Source organism: Odocoileus virginianus, chromosome 27, assembly GCF_023699985.2.
Source record: "Odocoileus virginianus isolate 20LAN1187 ecotype Illinois chromosome 27, Ovbor_1.2, whole genome shotgun sequence".
NCBI classification, from domain to species: Eukaryota; Metazoa; Chordata; class Mammalia; order Artiodactyla; family Cervidae; genus Odocoileus; species Odocoileus virginianus.
This window is the reverse complement of record NC_069700.1, coordinates 30504844-30525520: the sequence shown is the minus strand read 5'-3', so window position 1 is coordinate 30525520 and position 20677 is coordinate 30504844. Positions and strand designations below refer to the sequence as shown.

Genomic DNA, 20677 nt, shown 5'->3' with positions numbered 1-20677 from the left:
GCTGTTGTTCAATGGCTAAGTCGTGTCCAACTCTTTGCCACCCCGTGCACTGAAGCACGCCAGGCTTCCCTGTCCTTCACTACCTGCCAGAGTTTGCTCAAACTCATGGCCGTTGAGTTTGTAGGAGGTTGGATCCCTTGTGACTAGACTTCCAACCCAAAGGCCCACACAGCTCTCCGCCTCCCCACCAGAGCTGGGTACACTGCTTGGGCACCCAGGGGTCCCAGAGACAGATTCCAAGCAAGTCGCTTACCGGGCTAGAGCTGGGCTAGATGAGCCTCTGCGCACACGGGGCTCCTGCGGTCTATGCTGGGTCTGTGTGTGCTAGTCATTCAGCCGTGTCCGACTCATTGTGACTTCACGGGGATCGAACCCGGGTCTCCTGCACTGCAGGCAGACTCCTTACTGTCTGAGCCACCACGGGAGTGTGCAGTGTGGCAGGGAAGTGTGCATCCTACCTAGGCCTAATTTAAGAGGCCTGCGAAGCCTTCTTGAGTGAATGGATGAACTTACCTCAAGGAAGTGGGGCTTCCCTATAGCTCAGATAGTAAAGAATCTGCCTGCAAATGCAGGAGACCCAGGTTCGATCCCTGGATCAGTAAGATCCCCTGGAGAAGGAAAATGGCCACCCACTCCAGTATTCTTGTCTGGAGAATCCCATGGACAGAGAAGTCCGGCGGGCTATAGTCCATGGGGTCGCAAAGAGTCGGACACGACTAATCGACTAACACACACACACACTCCAGGGAAGTGGAGTCCAGAGAGGTGAAATCTGACCAGGGTCACACAGCACAACCCAGTACTGCAGGGAGAATCGGAACTCGAGTTAGAACCAGCTATTCCCTTCACAGCGGTTCAGACAAGGGTTTCCCAGCCCCAGCTCTGGCCCCGAGCACTAGGCACACAGGGAAGGAAGGAGCTCCACTGAGTCCTCGCCGGCTCCTGGCCTACCAGTCCCCAGGCAACCCAAAGGACCAGCCACTAGGCTACAGGAAGAGCCAGGCTGACCCTGCCCCCAGGTCACCCCCTCCCCGCCACCGCTTCTCACAGCCCTATCGGGAGGGGCCAGCTAGGCAGCCTGATTACAGAGTGCCATGGGAGGTGACAACAGCCAGAAATACACAATCCTGCCTAAATATTTCAGCAGGAAACCCAAATATTTAGAGAGAGGAGGGGAAAAACAGAACGCACACTTCAAAGCCAATCAAAGGGACCTGGCTATCAAGGACCCATGGAGAGGGGAGGTGGGTGGTGTCTGACCCCAAGGAGGGCACAACTTAGACCCCACATCCTGTGTGACCAACACTCCAGGGATGTCACCCATGAGGTCATCTGGACCCAGGATCCTCCGGAAGGGAAGAGGTTTAACCCAGGCCTGGGATAAGCCAGGACTTGTCCCCTTTCTCCAGAGGAGGAGGCAGGGCTCTGCTTCCTTATCCTGGGAGGTGGATGAGTCTGCAGGAAATGAAAAATGGTGGGTGACTCCACCAGGAGTTCTGGTGGGTTTTATCATCTGTGTCTCCATCTCCAGATTGGGAGCTCAATACATGGTGGGGCCTGAAGTAGGCATCGGGAACAGCCACTAGCCCAGAGATGGAGGTGCCAGAGTGAAACTGAGTGTGGCCCTGTGGGGCTCCCAAGCATGGACACCTTTCTGTCCCCCATTTCTTGTAGGCAAAACTCCAGCCTCCATGACCTTCCCCGAGTTCCAAAGGGCAGATTCGGAATGGCGGCTAATCAGGGAAGGAGCAGCCATGAAACCATCTAAGGCAAGATTAAAGGGACCAGAGAAACTTATCAATATTAGGAGTTGACCATCTGAAACTCTGCACACCCTAATCCCGTCAAAGAAACCGCACTTTTGACTCACTATTCTAAACCCTCATCAAGTTCTTTGATGAGAGACACCTACTATTTCGAGAGACACCTATTTTTTTCGAGACAGAAGCTCAGTGTGTTTCCCTTTGCCTGGCAAAGCACAATAAAGCTATCCTTTTCTACTTCAGCCCAAACTCTGTCTCTGGGATTTGATTCAGGACTGGTGTACAGAGAGGCCGAGCTTTCGGTAACAGGAGCAGCAGCTAACAGGAAATCACCAGTTGCTTGGGCCGGTCAAGTGTGTTTACACGGATTCTGCAGGAATGAGGGTAATGCTATACTACAGTCCCATTTCACAGATCAGGAGACTGACTTGCCCAAAGTCACATGGCTAAGTATTCAGCCAATCACACAGAGAACCCTCCCGATGCACCTAGGATTCTGCAGCCACCACACACACCCTGTACTTTCCCAGCTCCGGGCCTTTGCTCCTTGTTTTTGTATGTTTCAGAGTGTGGGCTCTGGGTTCAAGTCCACATTCTTCCGCCTCCTCGGGCAAAAGGGTGAAGCTGTAGGAGACCGTCGGTTGCTCTTGCCCTCAGATGGGGCTGCTAAGAGCACCTCCAGCAGAGGGTTGCCCCAGCACTATGAGATGATGCACACAAACCATTCCCACTGCCGCTGCTGAAGCAAGTGCTCAGTAACTGGTAGGTGGAATCGCCCCCACCCCCGGGCCCCAACCCCTGCTCACTCCCATCACTTCCACCTCCTGACTCTAGCTCCCTTCACATCCAAGGCTCTGAAATCAGCAAGGCTAACCATGCCGCCCTGGGCAAATCCCCTGACCTCAGCAGAGCAGTAACACCTAACCCACAGGACAGGTTCAATGAGATCAAGAAAGAACCAGCCTGGCACCTGGGAGGTATTTGGCACAAAGTTCAAGGGGGCTGCAGCCCACTCCACTCGGTACTTCTGCCCACCTCAATGCTCCCCCCTCCACTTTAAGTTCAAGAGCAGAAATTCACCTCTCAACAGTACACGCCTGGAACCTCCAGCACCTATGAACACCACTCAGGTAAAAAGCTCCTTACCTGTCTTTCTCTAGAGTAAGGGCTCCCTGAGGGCAGGTGCAATGTTTTGCTCAGAGTCAGACCCCTCCCCACCACAGCCCACAGGGATCTACAGGCAGCCCTCAGGAAACAGGAACCGAATCCTCTGAGACCCCCTGACCCTCGTCCATCTCTCCAGCCTCACCATCTGCAACCCATCACTTGGCACCAGGACTATATTTCCCCTTATTTCACCACCATGGTCCTGTTTCTTTCCCTAGCTAGACTGAGCTCTAGAGGGCTCATCTGGTTTCTGAGGCTTCGAAGTGAGGTTTCTGTCGTACCAAAGTGACAGCTGGCAGGCAGGGGCCCCCTTGTGATTCCCCAACTCTGCCCAGGTCTCTGAGGTTTGGGATGTCAGATGAATTGCTCACAAAAAGCCGAGACACCCCAGGCAGCTATTCGGAGCTGGAGCACACCACCCCCCATAATTACCAAAAGAGGCAACTAAGGCATCATCTGGGAATGTCATTAATGTGGGGGACCCAGACCTGGACCAACAAGGAAGGGAGAGAAAGGTACCCTAACTGCAGGCTGGGTGTAAGGGAGTGTGGGTGGGCTCTTTTACGGGGCTGTGAGCTCCGTGGGCTTCAGTGGAAAAAACCACACTCCGTCACACCAAGAGAAAGGGGGAGGAGGCTCTTTATCAGAACACCCAGGGGGGTGAAAGGATCAGCCTGCAGAAACCTCAGTTTAGAACAGAATGCTCCACTTCTTTTAAGTTGCAAACAGCTTTTAAGTTGCAAACAGTTGAAGGAAGAGGAATCTTTCTGAAATGCTGTTCATTCCCTTAGTGGAAAGTTGCAAAAATTCATTGAGTTCAAATTCTTTGGCTCAACCCAGAAAGCCTGGTCATCTGACCCTCACCCTCTGTCCTGTGGCTGCAGCCCAGAACCACCAGGCAGTTTCACACCTCCCTGAGCGCTGCAATGAAAACGGATCCTCCATCCCACCCTCTCTGTAGCTTTTTCACAAAGGTGGCGGAGGGACTTCCCTGGCTGTCCAGTGGTTAAGACTTCGCCTTCAATCCCTAGTTGAGGAGTTAAGATTCTATAGGCCTCCTAGCCAAAAAAAAAACCAAAATATAAAACAGAATAAAACAGAAGCAATATTGGAACAAATTCAATAAAGATGAATGGTCCACAACCACTCCCCCCCCACCAAATCTTCAAATAAATAAAATTAATACAAAGGTGGTTCACCCAGAAGTGGAATTGCTAGATCATATGGGCTTCCCTGGTGGCTCAGGCGGTAAAGAATTTGCCTGCAATGCAGGAGACCCAGGTTCGATCCCTGGGTCTGGAAATCCCCAGGAAGAAGTTATTCTTGCCTGGGGGAGTCTAGCAAGCTATGGTTCATTGAGTTGCAAAGAAATGGACACGACTGAACACACACACCTGGCAGTCTATTTTTAATTTTCTGAGGAATCTCTATACTGTCTCCTGTAGTGGTTGCACCATTTTACACCAAAATATAAACACTATGCAATTCCACTTGTAAGGTGTCTAGAGTAGCCAAATTCAGAGAAACAGAAAGTAAATGAAAGTAAAACTCAGCCCTGGGGCGAGGTGGGGGGAAGGAGAGCTGTTTAACAGGTCTAGAGTATCAGTTTTCCCAGATGAAAAAATTGTGGAGATCTGTTTCACTGTAACGTGAATACACGTAACACTACTGAACAGCACTCAAAAAAAAGATAAAAGGGGTATATATACTTTGGTATGTGCTTTTCACTATAATTTAAAAAAAAGAAAGTCAGCTGCCCTTTCTTCTGCTCTAGGAAGATCTTCTGACTGTGCCCTCTACACTGGGGTATGGATGGGGCATCACGTGGAAGTGGCATTTAGGAGCTCAGTGGCAGCGGCAGCTAACACTTAATAAGCCTTGCTATGTGTCAAGCACTGTTTCCAATAAGCAGCCTGTGAAGGTGATATAATGCCATGCATTTAGAGGCAACCCGTCACCATTATACACAGCTTGGATGGCGACTCTTTCAGCAACAGTGAGGGGCCCACACCGATAAGCCAAGTGGCAGTGGGACAAACACGCCTGCCGAGAGCAGCAGGTCCTCTCATCAGTGTCAACGCATCCTTGGGGAGAACGAGGAGGTCAGAGCTCCTCCACTTATTCCAGGGGTCCAGAGGGACTCTCAGCAAAAATCTCCAAGGGAATTCGCCTCTATCTTCTCTGCTCCCCCAAAGGAACATCTGGAGGTGTTCACATGCTATTTCATGCTCTCCTACGATCACCTACCGCATGGGGCCTCTCTCTGCCACCCCAGTGATAGAAGTCACTCCGTTCTTGCGGTACTACTCGGCTCTAGCATCTCAGTTTGTACAAGGACTCTCCTTGGGGTTCCGTCTCAGGAGCCTGGCTTCCCTGTTCCCCAAAGCCTTGTATTTCCCTGTCCCCTGCTTCCCCCGCCCCCTCGCCACACACATCGAGTTCAAAGGCTGAGACCAATCTAACAGCAAACAACCAAGATCAAGATGAAAGCTCTTGGCCTGAGGTCAGAGCCAGCCAAGCACAGCCTCCAAAACCGGAGGACTGTGTTTCTTTTAAACGCCAGACTATAAATAGGGCAAAACCCCAGGAAAATACTTGGAAGCAGCAGCCATCACCTCCCTTGTGCCCCCCTCCTAGAGGACTCCCCCCACCCCCATGAGAACCTTTCAACACCTGCTCATCTCTGCCCTCAATAAGCCTCCATTACTACGCCATCTGTAGTCATCCTAAGGGCTCCAGTAAAACTCTTAAAACGATTCAATAAAAATTCACCTTAACTGTTAAAATTCTAACCAGAGTAGTTAACCAACGCAAATTTATCAATTTGAGAATTTTTTTTTTATTTTTATTTTGGCTGCCCTCAACGTTCAGCGGAACATAAACAAGAAAATGGGCCTTTCGGAAAGAACCTCTTCTGTTTCCTCTCAAAAAACCCCAACCTTCCCAGTGCACCAGGCCCGAGCACTTGTCTCATGCATCCAACCTGGGGTGATGATCTGTTTCACAGAGGGATTGGGTGGAGAGGGAGGTGGGAGCGGGGAACGGGATGGGGAACACATGTAAATCCATGGCTGATTCAGGTCAATGTACGACAAAAACCACTACAATATTGTAAAGTAATTAGCCTCCAACTAATAAAAATAAATGGAAAAAAAAACAAGGAAAAAAAAACCCCAACCTCTTCACTTCCCACTTCTGCAGTCCTCAACGGTGAGAGTTCAGTTTCGAATGAATGACGTGGAGGCTTCTGTGATCCTGGATAATCAAAAGATTGATTGTGCTCCCTTTACTTACAAAGGCAGTTAAGTGGACCAGTGCGCATTACAATTTCCAGCAAGGCTTGAAACAAAAGAGGCTTTCATGTTAACCCTAGGTACCCCCACCACCAAATTCAAGTCATGTGCCCAGTCTGAGCATTCAGTCAGATGTAATTTTACATGATTCGTAGTTAAATTTTTTTAAACTTTTAGGAGGCGGATTGGTGTCAGAGCCTCAATGTTGGAATCAGCCTTACTCTGTGGACTAGAATATGTGTGGGGGAGCGTGAAGGGTGCAGAAGATAAAAGGAGAGCGACTGGGCACATACAGAAAACCTCGGAAAAGGACAAGGCAGGTAAGGAGGCTGGCGGGATCCAAGAGGCTTCCAGGAATGGGTCAGCTCTGTGAGCAGTCTAAGAAAACCTGGTTAGGGGTGGGGTGCCCCAGCAGAAGGCAGGGCCTGGGGTGACCCCAGTACCCCCAAGAAACAAAGGATTCCCAAGAGCCACATTGTGAAGCCTGTGGTCTCCCTCCTGGCCGTCTGCTAGGATCCTCTTCCCGCTCTCCTGCTGTGTTGTTGTTGTTCAGTCACCCAGTCGTGTCCGACTCTCTGCGACCCCATGGACTGCAGCACGCCAGGCCTCCCTGGCCCTCACCATCTCCTGAAGTCTGCCCAAGTTCCGGTTCATTCCATCAGTGATATCGTCCACCATCTCCTCTGACGCCCTCTTCTCGGACAGCCTCATAAATTCCCAGTTCCCACTCTTGGGAATCCCCTGGTGGTCCAGGGGTTAGGATTCTGTGCTTCCACTGCAGGGGGAAATGGGTTCAAGCCCTGGTTGGGGAACTAAGGTCCTGCATGCCGTGGGGTGTGCTGAGACACTCAGTTGGGACCCACTCTTTGGGACCCCACAGGCTGCAGCCCACCAGGCTTCCCTGTCCATGGGATTTTCCAGGCAAGAATATTGGAGTGGGTGGCCATTTCCTACTCCAGGCTGTGGGGTAAGGTGCTGCCAGAAAACAAACAATAAAAAAAAAAAACATATAATGATCAAGATCCCACTCTGGCTGGAGGGCATCTCCTCCTGAGAGCTCCCTCTAAAGTCAGGCTGGACCTGGGCGCCCTGGTGCACTGTCTTGTCAAGGTGGCTTTTTCCATTTTCTCTCCAGCAGGCCAGTCTGAGCCTGGCTGTGTCTAATTCATCCTTGCATTTCCAGTGCTCTGCCCACTGCCGCACACGCAGCAGGCACTTAACAAACACTTGTTGGCTAGTTCCCATATACTCTGCAATATACTTCAATTTCACTTCAATTTGAAACCTGACCCTGTACTATAAGATCCTGGGCAAATTACATCATCTCCAAGTCTTCATCTTGATTGAAAAGAGAATACTAGATAAAAATCAAAGCGTAGGTAAAGTGCTTATTCAAAGTCCTGGCGCACAGTCAGCCCTGGAAAACCTTCCTGTTTAGGATCGCTGCAGAGGTGAAGGTTGAGAAAAGTTCATTCCTGCCCGGCATCCCAACCCTCTGGTTTTTCTGTGCTTCTCAAGGAGAAGTGGGGTGGGGTGGACGGCTGCCGTAAGGGAGGAGGTGCAGACTCAGCCAGGCACAACACAGGAGACGCCTGCATGCCCATGCCTGTTCTAGGGGAAATAGAACATAGAATTGCCCAGCCGACCAGAGCCAGCAGAACCAATTTATTAAGCTCACCGACAGACCAACAGCTTCACATGCCTAAGGGTGAGAGCGAGGGTGTATGGACAAGGAGCAGGCTCTGGTGGCAGATGTCCAGGTCTTAGCCAAGTCTGCGTGTGCCCTCCTGGTCATTCCCCTGAGCTTCAGTTTCCTTATCTGAACACGTAAGGGTGCTATAAAGAGTACCTGACTCAGGCAGGTAAAGCACCTAGAAGGCTGCCCCAGTCACCGTGTCCTCAGCGTGTGCAGTGATGTGACGCTCGGTGTTTTCACACCCGATGTCTGATGCTTACACTTATCCGAACCTCGCCAGACCCTCACTTTGCAGATGAGGAAAGAGAGGCCAAGTCAAATGGTTGGATGGGTAAATGGCCAAGCCAGATGGCAAAACCAGCTTAGGACCTCTCTCGTAAAATGTTGATTGCCGCCCACAACGCCCAACATGCCAGGTGCTCAGCCAATGCCAACTCCTCTTGTGGGAGCCTCTGCAATTTAGGAAGAGGCTGGGGGAACGGGTCACCCAGCAGCTGGAGGAGCAGGCTTGGGAGCAAGGGTTCAAGATGGCTCCAAAGGCTGGAAGGAGGGCGACCACGTGGCCTGGGGCCAGAGTGGCACAGAGCGATTGAAAGTCAGCCTCCTCCGCCTCAGTGCAACCACAGCACCGAGGGAGGAAGCACCTGACAACTCAGGGACTATTTCCAAAGATCTATGAAAGAATACACAAAATTTCCACTCTAAGAAAAACCTCAAACCAGGTTGCATCCCCCCTCTCCCTTCCAACAGCCCTTGGGGCAGGGGGTTGGCCCCCACCCCAGGAATTCCTAACCAGGGACTCTGTTAGGATTACAAAGGTGATTATTCCGAACTTGATAAAAACACAGAATTCAGGTGGAAAATCCCGGAGCAGCTAGATGGGTAAGAAGATTTTTGAGTTTTCATTTTTCCTTAAACCAATTTCCTGAGACCTGAAGCAGTGCCCCAAGTCCCAGATCAGAGAGCAATGCCAGGCAGGTTTCTGTGGACGGAAAGCAATGCTGGCATAATGCTTCCACTGGTTCATTCTCATTTCTGGGGTTTTTCCTATGAAGGGAGGGGACTTGCATGTTGGATATGGCCTGAGAGGCTGGCCTGTCTATAAGCATGTCCCAATCAAACTAGCCTGAGGCCCAAATCTTTTTCCTAAAGTTACCTGCTGGATTTGGGGGGGGGGGGGATAAAGGGGTGCTAATTGCTGGTGGGTTTAAAAGGACTTCAAAAATGTCAGGCTTCTTGCTTGCTTCAACACCTTAAGAAAGCTGTCTAACCTCCAAAGCTATAACCACCAGCTGCACCCGGTGCCTCACCCAGACCACTCCGCCCCCCTTTTCCCTACTCCTCGTGTTTTGAAGTTTATTTTCCCACATTTAGCCTTGAATTCTTTCCTTCCTTCCCCTGCAGTGGCGGAGGAGCAGCAAAGAGGGAAACACTTCGAGGGCAGCTCGATTCTTTATCATCCCTGCCTGCCTTCCTCCCCCTCTAAACAAAGCCCTGGAGTGAAGTAAACAACAACTCTTCTCCAGAGGAATTGTTTCCTCAAGGGAAATTATAAAGTGACCCCCCCCCCCCCCAACACGCACACACAGGGCAGACACCCAACCCAAGGAAAGTGCAGCCACCCAGATCTCCTGCTTTTAGGACTGACATCACCCAGCTCCCTCCTGAAGAGCATCCTCCCACCAAACTCATCTCCCAACAGCCCCCAGCCCTGGAAACTGCTCCCAGACAGGAAACTCTCCACTAAAATTCAACACCCAACCTTCTAACCTAAATCTTCCACTGGCTCCTAAGAGGACAAATCTATTTGACCAGCTGCCGACAGGCACCTATAAGCTCACCTGGGGTATTTAGGTGTCCACTGATTTGGGGACCATAAGGGGAATCCACAGGCAAGACACTGTCATGCTTTCTAATGCTTTCAACCTTCCAGCAGACCAGAGCAGGAAAGACAGATGAAGACAGGTTCATTCCCATTTTACATACAGGGACACGGAGGCGGGAAAAATGAGTGGCAACTACACAGTCATAGAGGATGGGGGGAGGCAAAGTAGATTAAACCTTGTTCCTCATCAAAGTTCCTTTCTGAGCTCTTTCACCCCAAGAGAAATATCACACCTTAGACGATATCTGTACTCCACCTCACCACCTACAGCCTTCACCGGCTGTTACCCAGGTCTGGAGGTTCCGCTGGAGGGAGGCCATCACGGTAGGCCAAGGAGGGTGAACGGTTAAAGTTAAGAACCTTCGAGAAACTGGGGTACAGGCCTTCCCCAAAGAAGCCCCGCAGTTTATCCCAGTGAGATTAATGTCAACTGTAGTACATACGAATCTACCCCAACACGGAGAAGAAACTCTCCCACCACCTTCCATTCTGCACAACCTCTCCTCCCTTCCCCCACCCCCGAAAAGGGACGCCGCGGGTGCTGTCCTTTTGTTCCACTGGTTACTTTCACAAAGTTGAACTCCAAGCCCTTCGGGGATGTCTCCACGAGATAAGCCTTCCCGGAAGCCTGCGCGAGTCTCCAGCGTTCCCGCCACCAGCTCGCATCCCGGAGGGGTCAGGCCCGACAGAGCCCCGGACCGACCCCCCATCCCGAGCCCTGCGAGGGGCGAGGGAGCCTCGCGCCATTCCCCCGGGCTGGTGAAGAAAGGCCGAAATAAAGCCGGCGGGCTGCCGCTGGCCCGGGAGCTGGGAGGTGGAGACGCGAGGGGGTGGCACCCAGCGGGTACCCCGAACTCTGGGAGCGTCTCCAAGGGAAGATAAACGCCCTTATCCGCCCCACAGCCTCCTCCAACCAGGGAGATACCCGCGCACCCACACAGAGCCACCTCGGGGCCTGGTTCACCCGCGGGTCAAGCCTAAGTTCTCTCTAGGCACAAACTGGGTTCCAAAGAGCCTCCGCGCGCGTGCGTTTATTCCTGTGTCCATGAGAGAACGACGGATTCCAGTGGTCAGACTCACGGTGAGACATCCTCACCGATCACCCCCCAGCACCACCCACAGAGAGTGAGGGTCATCCAAAGCTGCGAGGGACTCCCCCCTCAGCACTCCTAAACCTCCGGCTCACCTGCAGGATCTTGTCCAGACCATCCTGGCCCAGGCACGGGAACTCCTTGAGCAGATGCACTTTCTGGGTATAGTAGTTTGTCTTGGCCTCTTTCCAATGCGGCTCCTCTAGCACCTCGAAGATCGCCGCCCCGATGGCCAGGTAGAAGATAATGGCCGAGGTAAGCAGAGGGCCCCGGTCCACCATGGCTCCCGAGAGGCCGCCTCCTGGAGAAAGCCTCCCCTAGCCCCAGCGGCTCCCAGTCCCACCCGCCCTCCAGCCCCTGGAAACAGCTGTTTGAATTTGGAGCTCCGCATGCGCAGTGCTCCGTTCAACCCGGCGCGGCTCCACCAACAAAGTTGCGGCTCCAAGTTGGTCGACTGAGCGCGGGGGAACTGTGTGGACCCTTCTCACGCGCGTCAGGGGTGCGCGGACACAGAAGGGGCCGTGGCAGGGCCCCGGCTCGCGGGAGGGAAAGGAGCTGAGGGAACGCGGGGCAGAATTCCCGGAGCCACGTGCGCCACTCCTCCCCGCGCCACAGCACTGTGCACCGCGCCCGCCTCCGCGAGCCTCTTTAACCCGGGCCTGCCGCGCTCGGCCCGGGAGGAGGGGCCCCGCCGAGGGCCCGCCCCCCTGCAGGCCCCGCCCCGCGCAGAGCCGGCGGCTGGCCCCGCAGTCACCGCTAGGTGCGCGCTGCCACCAGCTCCCGGCTCCGTGCGCTCTCCCCGCAGCCCCAGGCCACAGCCAGGGTCCGCTGCGCGCCCCGTGTCCCCGCAGAGGTTGTGGTCTCGAGGCCTCACGTTTCTTACTAGTGCTGGTGTATGAACTAAAATGAGTGTGTGCCTAATGACGGGGGTCAGGAAGTTATTACTATTGATGTTTTCCTTGTAAGCCAATTTTCATTTGCTCATGTTTCTGCCAAGAACACCTGATTCTCTCTTTCTGTCTCACACACCTTCCTGTAAGACTGGGGAAAGGCCATTAGAAAGGGACTGGGGAGGCTGTAGAGAATCTATCAGGAACTGAACCACTCAATAAGGCGGGCATGACTCCTCCCTCTCACTCCAGTCTCACCTGCCCTGGTGAGAGCGCCCCTCCAACCCACCCCACCCCTCCATATCAAGGAAAGAGCAGTCAGAGGCAACCCTGTGCATACCCCTCCCCACAAACACAATGTGACTCTACAGGAAACACTTGACCTGTTTCATACTCCCAAACACCTTTAAAATGGCAAACACCACCTCCCACATACACACAGACCCATAAACACACATACTCAGTCACACACCCACCCACCCACACACACTCCTTATCCCCCTTATTGGTCTTATTTTCTTCCTGGCACTAAATTCCTTCTAACATAAAACACTAAAATGATGACAGCTGTGGAGTCTGGACTGTTTGCTGACATAACCCCAGTGTGTGTTATATAGCAAACATTCAAACATTTGTGAAATGGAGTGAATGAATTTATGAATTTGTCAAAAGCACACACCCAAAGCCAGAGCACTTAGGCAGGAAAAAGAAAGAAAAGGCATCCAGATCTAGATCAAGATCCTTTGGCCCAGCTTGGTCCTGTGCGGCTGGTCAGCGAGAATAAGACCTGTAGGCGTGACTCTGTTCACGCCAGGACTTGCTTCAGGACAGAACATTCCAGAACTGTGCTGCTGTCATGAGGCCTCCAACCCACGATGGGGATCCCGCTGAGGAGCTTCAGGGTACCATCCTCAGTTATCTGCGCGTGCTGCCCGACTCACACGGCCTGGTAACCACAAATGTCTAGTCTGCCCACAAGGGCAGTGCAGAGCTAGGGAAAGTCCTTGGGAATGTCCTTTGATGAAGAAGAATCTGAAGGCTTATAAGATAGTTTTGTGTGGAATGTTGGTGTGCTGAGAAATAGTTCTGTGTTCTCTACACACCTGCACTTCTGCCCCTCTGGGGTGGATCAACAGGGCTGAGGGAGCAGGCATGTACAGAAGTATGAGCAAAGACGGTTTGGAATCTGAAAAACTCCAGGGAAACTAAAGATGACAGAAAGTCTAGTGGAGAGGACAGAATTGGGGAGGGGGCAGTGGTGGTGGCAGCAGGAGTCCTGTCTACAGTGACAACAGCCCAGCAGGCACCCCTTGGGGTCCTCATCCTAAAATCCTCCAGCCGGGTGGTTGGAGAAGCTGCAAGATCTTGCGTGGAAGGGTGTTCCCATGTTGGCAAAATTAGAGAACAAATGGATCTTGAATTAAAAAAAAAAAAAAGGCATCCAAATTGGAAAAAAAAAAGTGAAATTGTCAGTATTTTCAGATGATGTGTTTTTTGTTATACATAGAAAGCCCCAGAGATTCTACCAAAAAAAAAAAAAAAAAAAAAACCAACCTGCTAGAACTAATCAATGAATTTAGTAAGGTTGCAGGATAAAAAGTATGTTGTGTTTCCATACACTAATAATGAGCTATCACAAAGAAAAATAAAAACAGTTCTGTTTATAATGGCATCAAAAGAATAAAATATCTGTGAATAAATTTAACTAAGAGGATGAAGGACTTGTACACTGAAAACTGTAGGACATTGATGAAAGAAATTTAAAAAGGCACAAATAAATGGAATGGAGAGATATCCTGTGCTCATGTATTGGAAGAATTACTATTGTTAAAATGTCTATAGTCACCAAAGCACTCTCCAGATTCAATGCAATCCCCATTGAAATTCCAATTTTTCACAGAAAAAAAATTGTTCCAAAATTTTCACAGAAATATATCAATCCTAAAATTTGTATGTAATCACAAAAGATCCAGAATAGTTGACACAATCTTAAGAAAGAAGAAAATAGCTGGAGGCAACATACTTCCTGATTTCAACTTATATTCCAAAGCAACAGTAATCAAAACAGTAAGATATTGGCATTAAAAACAACTCATCGATCAAGGAATAGAAAGGACAACCTGGAAATAAACCCACAACATGGTCAATTAGTTTACAACAAAGGAGTCAAGCATACACAATGGGGAAAGGATAGTCTCTCCAAATAAATGGTGTTGGGAAAACTGGACAGTCACATGCAAAAAAGGAAACTAGACTACTGTCTTATACCATCCATAAAGATTAACTCAAAATGGATTAAAGATTTGAATGTAAGACCTGAAACCATAGAACTCCAAGAAGAAAGCATATGTGGTAAATTCCTTGACATCAGGCCATAGTTTTTTGGATCTGACTCCAAAAGCCAAGACAGCAAAAGCAAAAATAAACAAGTGGGACTATATTGAATTAAAATGTTTCTGCCCAGCAAAGAAGATTATCAACAGTGAAAAGGCAACATTTTAAATAGGAAGAAATATTTGCAAATCATGTATCTGATAAGGAATTAATATCCAAAAAATATTAAGAACCCATATAACTCAGTATTATCAAAAATAAACAATTCAGTTAAAAAGTAGACAGAAGATCTGAATCGACATTGTTCCAAAGAAGACGTACAAATGGCCAACTGGTACATGAAAAGATGCTCAACATCATGAATCATTAGAGAAATACGAATCAAAACCACAGTGAGACATCACCTCACACCTGTCAGAATGGCAATCGTCAAAAAGACAACAAATAACAAGTGTTTGCTGGGATGTGGAGAAAAGGGTTCACAGTACCTGCCAGCACTGTTGGTAGGAATGTAAATTGATGTAGCCACTATGGAAAAGAGTATGAATGTTTCTCAAAAAGTTAAAAATAGAACAACCATATGATCTAGCAATTCCACTTCTGAGTATTTATCCAAAGAAAATGAAAACACTCACTTGAAAAGCTACATGCACCCCTATGTTCACTGTAGTATTATTTAAAATAACCAAGACATGGAAACAACCTAAGTGTCTGTTGATGGATGAATAGGTGAAGAAACTGTGGTATATATATAACTGTGTGTATCACAGCAAACTGTGGAAAATTCCTCAGGAGATGGGAATGCCAGACCACCTGACACGCCTCCTGAGAAATCTGTCAAGAAGCAACAGTTATAACCGGACATGGAACAGCAGACCTGTTCCAAATTGGGAAAGGAGTACGTTAAGGTTGTATACAGTCACCTTGCTTATTCAAGTTATATGCAGAGTACATCAGGTGAAATGCCAGGCTGGATGAAGCACAAGTTGGAATCAAGATTGCTTGGAGAAATATCAGTAGCCTAAGGTGTGCAGATGACACCATCCTTATGGCAGAAGGCAAAGAGAAACTAAAGAGCCTCCTGATAAAAGTGAAAGCGGAGAGTGAAAAAGCTGGCTTAAAACTCAACATTCAAAAAATGAAGATCATGGCATCTGGTCCCATCACTTCATGGCAAATAGATGAAGAAACAATGGAAACAGTGAGAGACTTTATCTTTGGGGGTTCCAAAATCACTGCAGACAGTGACTGGAGCCATGAAATTAAAAGACACTTGCTCCTTGGAAGAAAAGCTATGACCAACCTAGGCATATTAAAAAGTGGAGACATTACTTTGCCAACAAAGGTGCATCTAGTCAAAGCTATGGTTTTTCCAGTAGTCATGTATGGATGTGAGAGTTGGACAATAAAGAAAGCTGAGCACCAAAGAATTGATGCTTTTTTTTTTTTCCATTTATTTTTATTAGTTGGAGGCTAATTACTTTACATCGTTACAGTAGTTTTTGTCATACATTGAAATGAATTAGCCATGGATTTACATGTATTCCCCATCCCGGTCCCCCCTCCCACCTCCCTCTCCACCCAATCCCTCTGGGTCTTCCCAGTGCACCAGGCCCGAGCACTTGTCTCATTCACCCAACCTGGGCTGGTGATCTGTTTCACCCTAGATAATATACATGTTTCAATGCTGTTCTCTTGAAACATCCCACCCTCGCTTTCTCCCAGAGTCCACAAGTCTGTTCTATACATCTGAGTCTCTTTTTCTGTTTTGCATATAGGGTTATCATTACCATCTTTCTAAATTCCATATATATGTGTTAGTATACTGTAATGGTCTTTATCTTTCTGGCTTACTTCGCTCTGTATAATGGGCTCCAGTTTCATCCATCTCATTAGAACTGATTCAAATGAATTCTTTTTAATGGCTGAGTAATATTCCATGGTGTATATGTACCACAGCTTCCTCATCCATTCGTCTGCTGATGGGCATCTGGGTTGCTTCCATGTCCTGGCTATTATAAACAGTGCTGCGATGAACATTGGGGTGCACGTGTCTCTTTCAGATCTGGTTTCCTTGGTGTGTATGCCCAGAAGTGGGATTGCTGGGTCATATGGCAGTTCTATTTCCAGCTTTTTAAGAAATCTCCACACTGTTTTCCATAGTGGCTGTACTAATTTGCATTCCCACCAACAGTGTAAGAGGGTTCCCTTTTCTCCACACCCTCTCCGATGCTTTTAAACTGTGGTGTTGGAGAAAACTCTTGAGAGTCCCTTGGACTTTAGGATCAAAACAGTCAATTCTAAAGGAAATCAGTCCTGAATATTCATTAGAAGGGCTGATGCTGAAGCCGAAACTCCAATACTTTGGCCACCTGATGCGAAGAACTGACTCCTTGGAAAAGACCCTGATGCTGGGAGATTGAAGGCAGGAGGAGAAATGGACGAGGATGAGACAGTTGGATGGCATCACCGACTCGATAGACATAAATTTGAACAAGCTCTGGGAGTTGGTAAGCCTGGCGTGCTGCAGTCCATGGGGTCACAAAGAGTCAGACACAACTGATCGACTGAACTGAACTGACTGGAATACTAAAAAAGAAATACATAAATGAGAAAGAAATAATACTGCATTGCATATTTAAAAGTTGCTAAAACAGTAAATCTTAAAAGTCTTCATCACAAGGAAAAAGATTCCTTGTAACTGTGCATGACACATGTTAACTAGACTTACTGTGGTGATCATTTTGCAACATATATGAATATCAAATCATTATATTGTGTTAGGTTAGTGAAAAAGTAATTGTGGTTTCAAACTGTGAATTTTAAATCATTATAAACTAGGTTCGAACACAACTTTATTAATCAAAATGGGAAACATTACAATCAACACACTTTGGCCAATGAGAAATAAGATTGTTTATTTCTGTAGCATAAAAATCCATGCCTTGGGATTCAGTGAACTCATGGAAAGCATTTTCTGCCTTCTGTTGGTTGTGGAAGCATTTTCCCTGCAAAATGTTGTTGAGGTGTTTGAAGAAGTGGTAGTTGGTTGGCAAGAGGTCAGGTGAATATGGTGGATGAGGCAAAACTTTGTAGCCCAATTTGTTCAACTTTTGAATCACTGGTTGTGTTACATGCAGTCAGGCATTGTCATGGAGAAGGACTGGGCCCTTTCTGTTGACAAATGCTGGCTGCAGGCATTGCAGTTTTCTGTGCATCTCATTGATTTGCTGAGCATACTTCTCAGATGTAATGGTTTCGCCAGGATTCAGAAAGCTGCAGTGGATAAGACGGGCAACAGACTACCAAACAGTGACCATGATCTTTTTTTTTTTTGGTGAGTTTGGCTGTGAGAAGTGCTTTGGAGCTTCATCTTGGTCCAACCGCTGAGCTGATCATTGCTGGCTGTCCTATAAAACCTACTTTTCATCGCATGTCACGATCAGATTGAGAAATGATTTGCTGTTGCGTGTACAGTAAGAGAAGATGACACTTCAAAACAATGATCTTTTTGATTTTCAGTCAGCTCATGAGGCACCCACTTATCAAACTTTTTCACCTTTCCTATTTGCTTCAAATGCCAAACAACCATAGAATGGTCAGTGTTGAATTCTTGGGCAACTTCTCATGTAGAATCAGCTTTGATGATGTTCTCAGTTGGTTGTTGTCACCTTCTAGTGGTTGGCCACTACACTCTTCATCTTTAACACTCTCATCTCCTTTGCAAAACTTCTTGAACCACCACTACGCTGAACATTCATTAGCAGTTCCTGGGCCAAATGTGTTGTGGATGTTGATAGTTATTTCTACTAATTTACAACCCATTTTGAACTCGAATAAAAAAAGCAATCGCATGTGCTTTTTGTCTAACATCATTTCTATAGTCTAAAATAAATATAAAGTAAATAGCAAGTAATGTCATTAGCAAAAATCGCAAACTGAGAAATGTGTGTTAAAATGATATATATGTGTACTTAGTCACTCAGTTGTGTCCGACTCTTTGCGACCCCATGGACTGCAGCCCGCCAGGCTTCTCTGTCCTTGGGGATTCTTTAGGCAAGAGTACTGGAGTGACTTGCCATGTCCTCCTCCAGGAAAATGATGTATAAACACATTTATTTAAGAATGTATTCCAATAGGAAATGGCAAAATTCAACAATGCAAAAAATGCAATTACTTTTGCACCAACCTAATATAATACAGAGGATGAGATGGCTGGATGGCATCACCGACTCGATGGACATGAGTTTGAGTAAACTCTGGGAGTTGGTGATGGACAGGGAGGCCTGGTGTGCTGCAATTCATGGGGTCACAAAGAGTCGGACATGACTGAGCGACTGAACTGAACTGAATGTAATACATCTGAAATTAATGTTATATTTCCATTATACCTGAATTTTTTTAATGAACCAGATTTATTTTTTTAAAAGAACAAACAAAAAAGAACAAGAGCAACAACAAAAAACACTTACCCAGGTTTTTTCTCATTCCTTGCTAATATTTACCAAGTGGTGGCTCAGTGGTTAAGAATCTACCTGCCAATTCAGGAGATACAGGAGATGCTGGTTTGATCTCTGGGTCAGGAAAATCCCCTGGATGAGGAAATAGCAACTCACTCCAGTATTCTTCCTGGAGAATTCCCCGGACAGAGGAGCCTGGCGGGCTGCAGTCCGTGGGGCCACAAAAAGTTGGACACGACTGAACACAGCATAATAATAAATAACGTAAGCCTCAGGCTGCACTATATTCTTTCCAGGCATTTTCATCAGGGCCTGTCATTACACCCACTTTGCAGTGAAGAAACTGAAGCCTGTGTAGGTTGGTTTGTTCAAAGTCAGAAGTTAGGAAGGGGGCACACTCCCTCCAGCACCCTGTAAGAGAGCTGGCCCTGACCCAGGCCCCTCTGGGGGGGCAGGCAATGCAATGGGCTGCTCTCTGACCCCTGGCCAAGGCCTTTTTTTTGTTCACATTGGGGGAGAGGGGGCCTTTGCTCAAAGGGTCCAAAGTTAGGGTAGTTCTTCCTTGGGGGCTGGAAGATGATACAAGTGATACTTTCAAGTCAGGCTGGAGCCCAGGGCCTAGGGATGCAGGTTTGAAGGAATGCCCTGGGTTTGTGGATATTTCTGTTTCTCCTTTGTGGAACCGTGTGTGTGTCCCCTGCAGGGTGAGACAGGAAACTGGGAAACCCCAGGTTCTGCGTTCTTGAAGCCTCCGGGAGCCGAGTCCCCTCAACAAAGGCCGAGTCCCCTCAACTACCCCCTCTGGAGACCACCTACTCTCCAGTCAGAGCTCCTTACCCACTCCAGACAGACGCCTCTTAACCCCTGCCCCGCTATCACCCTGCACAATGACGCTCCAGTACTCAGCCTGGAGGGAGAGCAGACCCTCTGCAGTGTGAACAGTTTACCCAGGGTGGGGTTGGGGCAGCTGGAGAGGCCACAGGCTCTCTCTGTTTAGAAAGTTCTCTCCCATTCCTCTCCCACCTCCGGTCTACGTTCTCTTCCTAAGAAAATAAAGGGCCTCTTCCTATTTCAGTCTCCCTGTCTCACAAAAACACACTGCAGAAGAGTTTGGGGTGAACTGGCTTTTATTCGAGGATTTTTTTTTTTTAATCATTTCTACTTTATCTTTCCACGCTATTTCTCCTTTCCCCGACCCCTGCCTCTTTCTCGCCCCCTCCAGGTCACGTTCATTCTCTCCTCACCCTCTCCTTCTGCGGGCCCCCTTCCTTACCTTCCTGCATTTTCCCAACCCCCTTAACCCAGCTCTCTGTTCTCCCTGCTCCAGCCTCTCCCTCTTTCCTTTGGCTCCATCCTACACTGAATGTCCTCCTCCCCTCCTCCGCCCTTTCCCTGGCCCCGTCCACACATTTGGATCAGCACTTTCTGATGGAGATCAGGAGCTGTGCCCATTCTCTGCACAACAGAGAGTGGGGACTTTGGGAAATTGAAACTGTACTGAAACCTGTGAATGTCTGGACAGCTGGAGCCTCAGGGACAGAAAAGGAAAATGTAGGTATATGGGGGGAGGAGGTGTATTTTCTTACACTACTAATAAAAATACATTCCAATGGCTTTATTATTATGCTTATGGGTGGTAATTGCTTTGGAGTGCTATTTTTTGCAAGGCAATCAGCTTTGAGAATGATTGAATTTCACTTTGGTACTAGACTAGACCTTCACTCGAGTCAGCTGCGTCCCAGCAGAAGCTGGTAGAGCAGATCAGTTGTTTTCTCCAAGGCCATGCTCCCAAACCCAGGCTGCAAAATGATCCCAATTCACCTTTGTCATTTCTTCAATTAGATGAAGGGTTTATCCTCTTGGTGAATGAATGGTTTGATGATCCTTTAATAATGTTAAGATATTTACTGTTTTATTTCTGCTTAGGATTATTTCTGTTTGTATTTTGCTTAGGAATTTCAGAGGGAATAATCCTCTGAAATGCATGACTGATCTAAAGAGGCATATAAGAAACCATTGAAAGAATAAAAAGTTGTTCAACATCACCTGAAAACCTTGTGTAGTTAAACAAACAAAAAAACTTTATAGCTCTCAACTC

The 20677-nt window shown here is 48.2% G+C and overlaps 1 protein-coding gene across 1 annotated transcript in view; it reads right to left on the bottom strand.

The window, feature by feature from the left end:
• The window catches only part of KCNK5 (potassium two pore domain channel subfamily K member 5), a 40881-nt gene extending 29354 nt beyond the window's left edge, over nt 1-11527 (bottom strand). Inside the window, exon 1 of the mRNA XM_020881824.2 lies at nt 10991-11527. Coding sequence (XP_020737483.2) covers nt 10991-11176 — 186 coding nt within the window. The 5' untranslated portion in view covers nt 11177-11527. The remainder of the gene's footprint in view (nt 1-10990) is intronic.
• Nucleotides 11528-20677: the final 9150 nt, after the last annotated feature.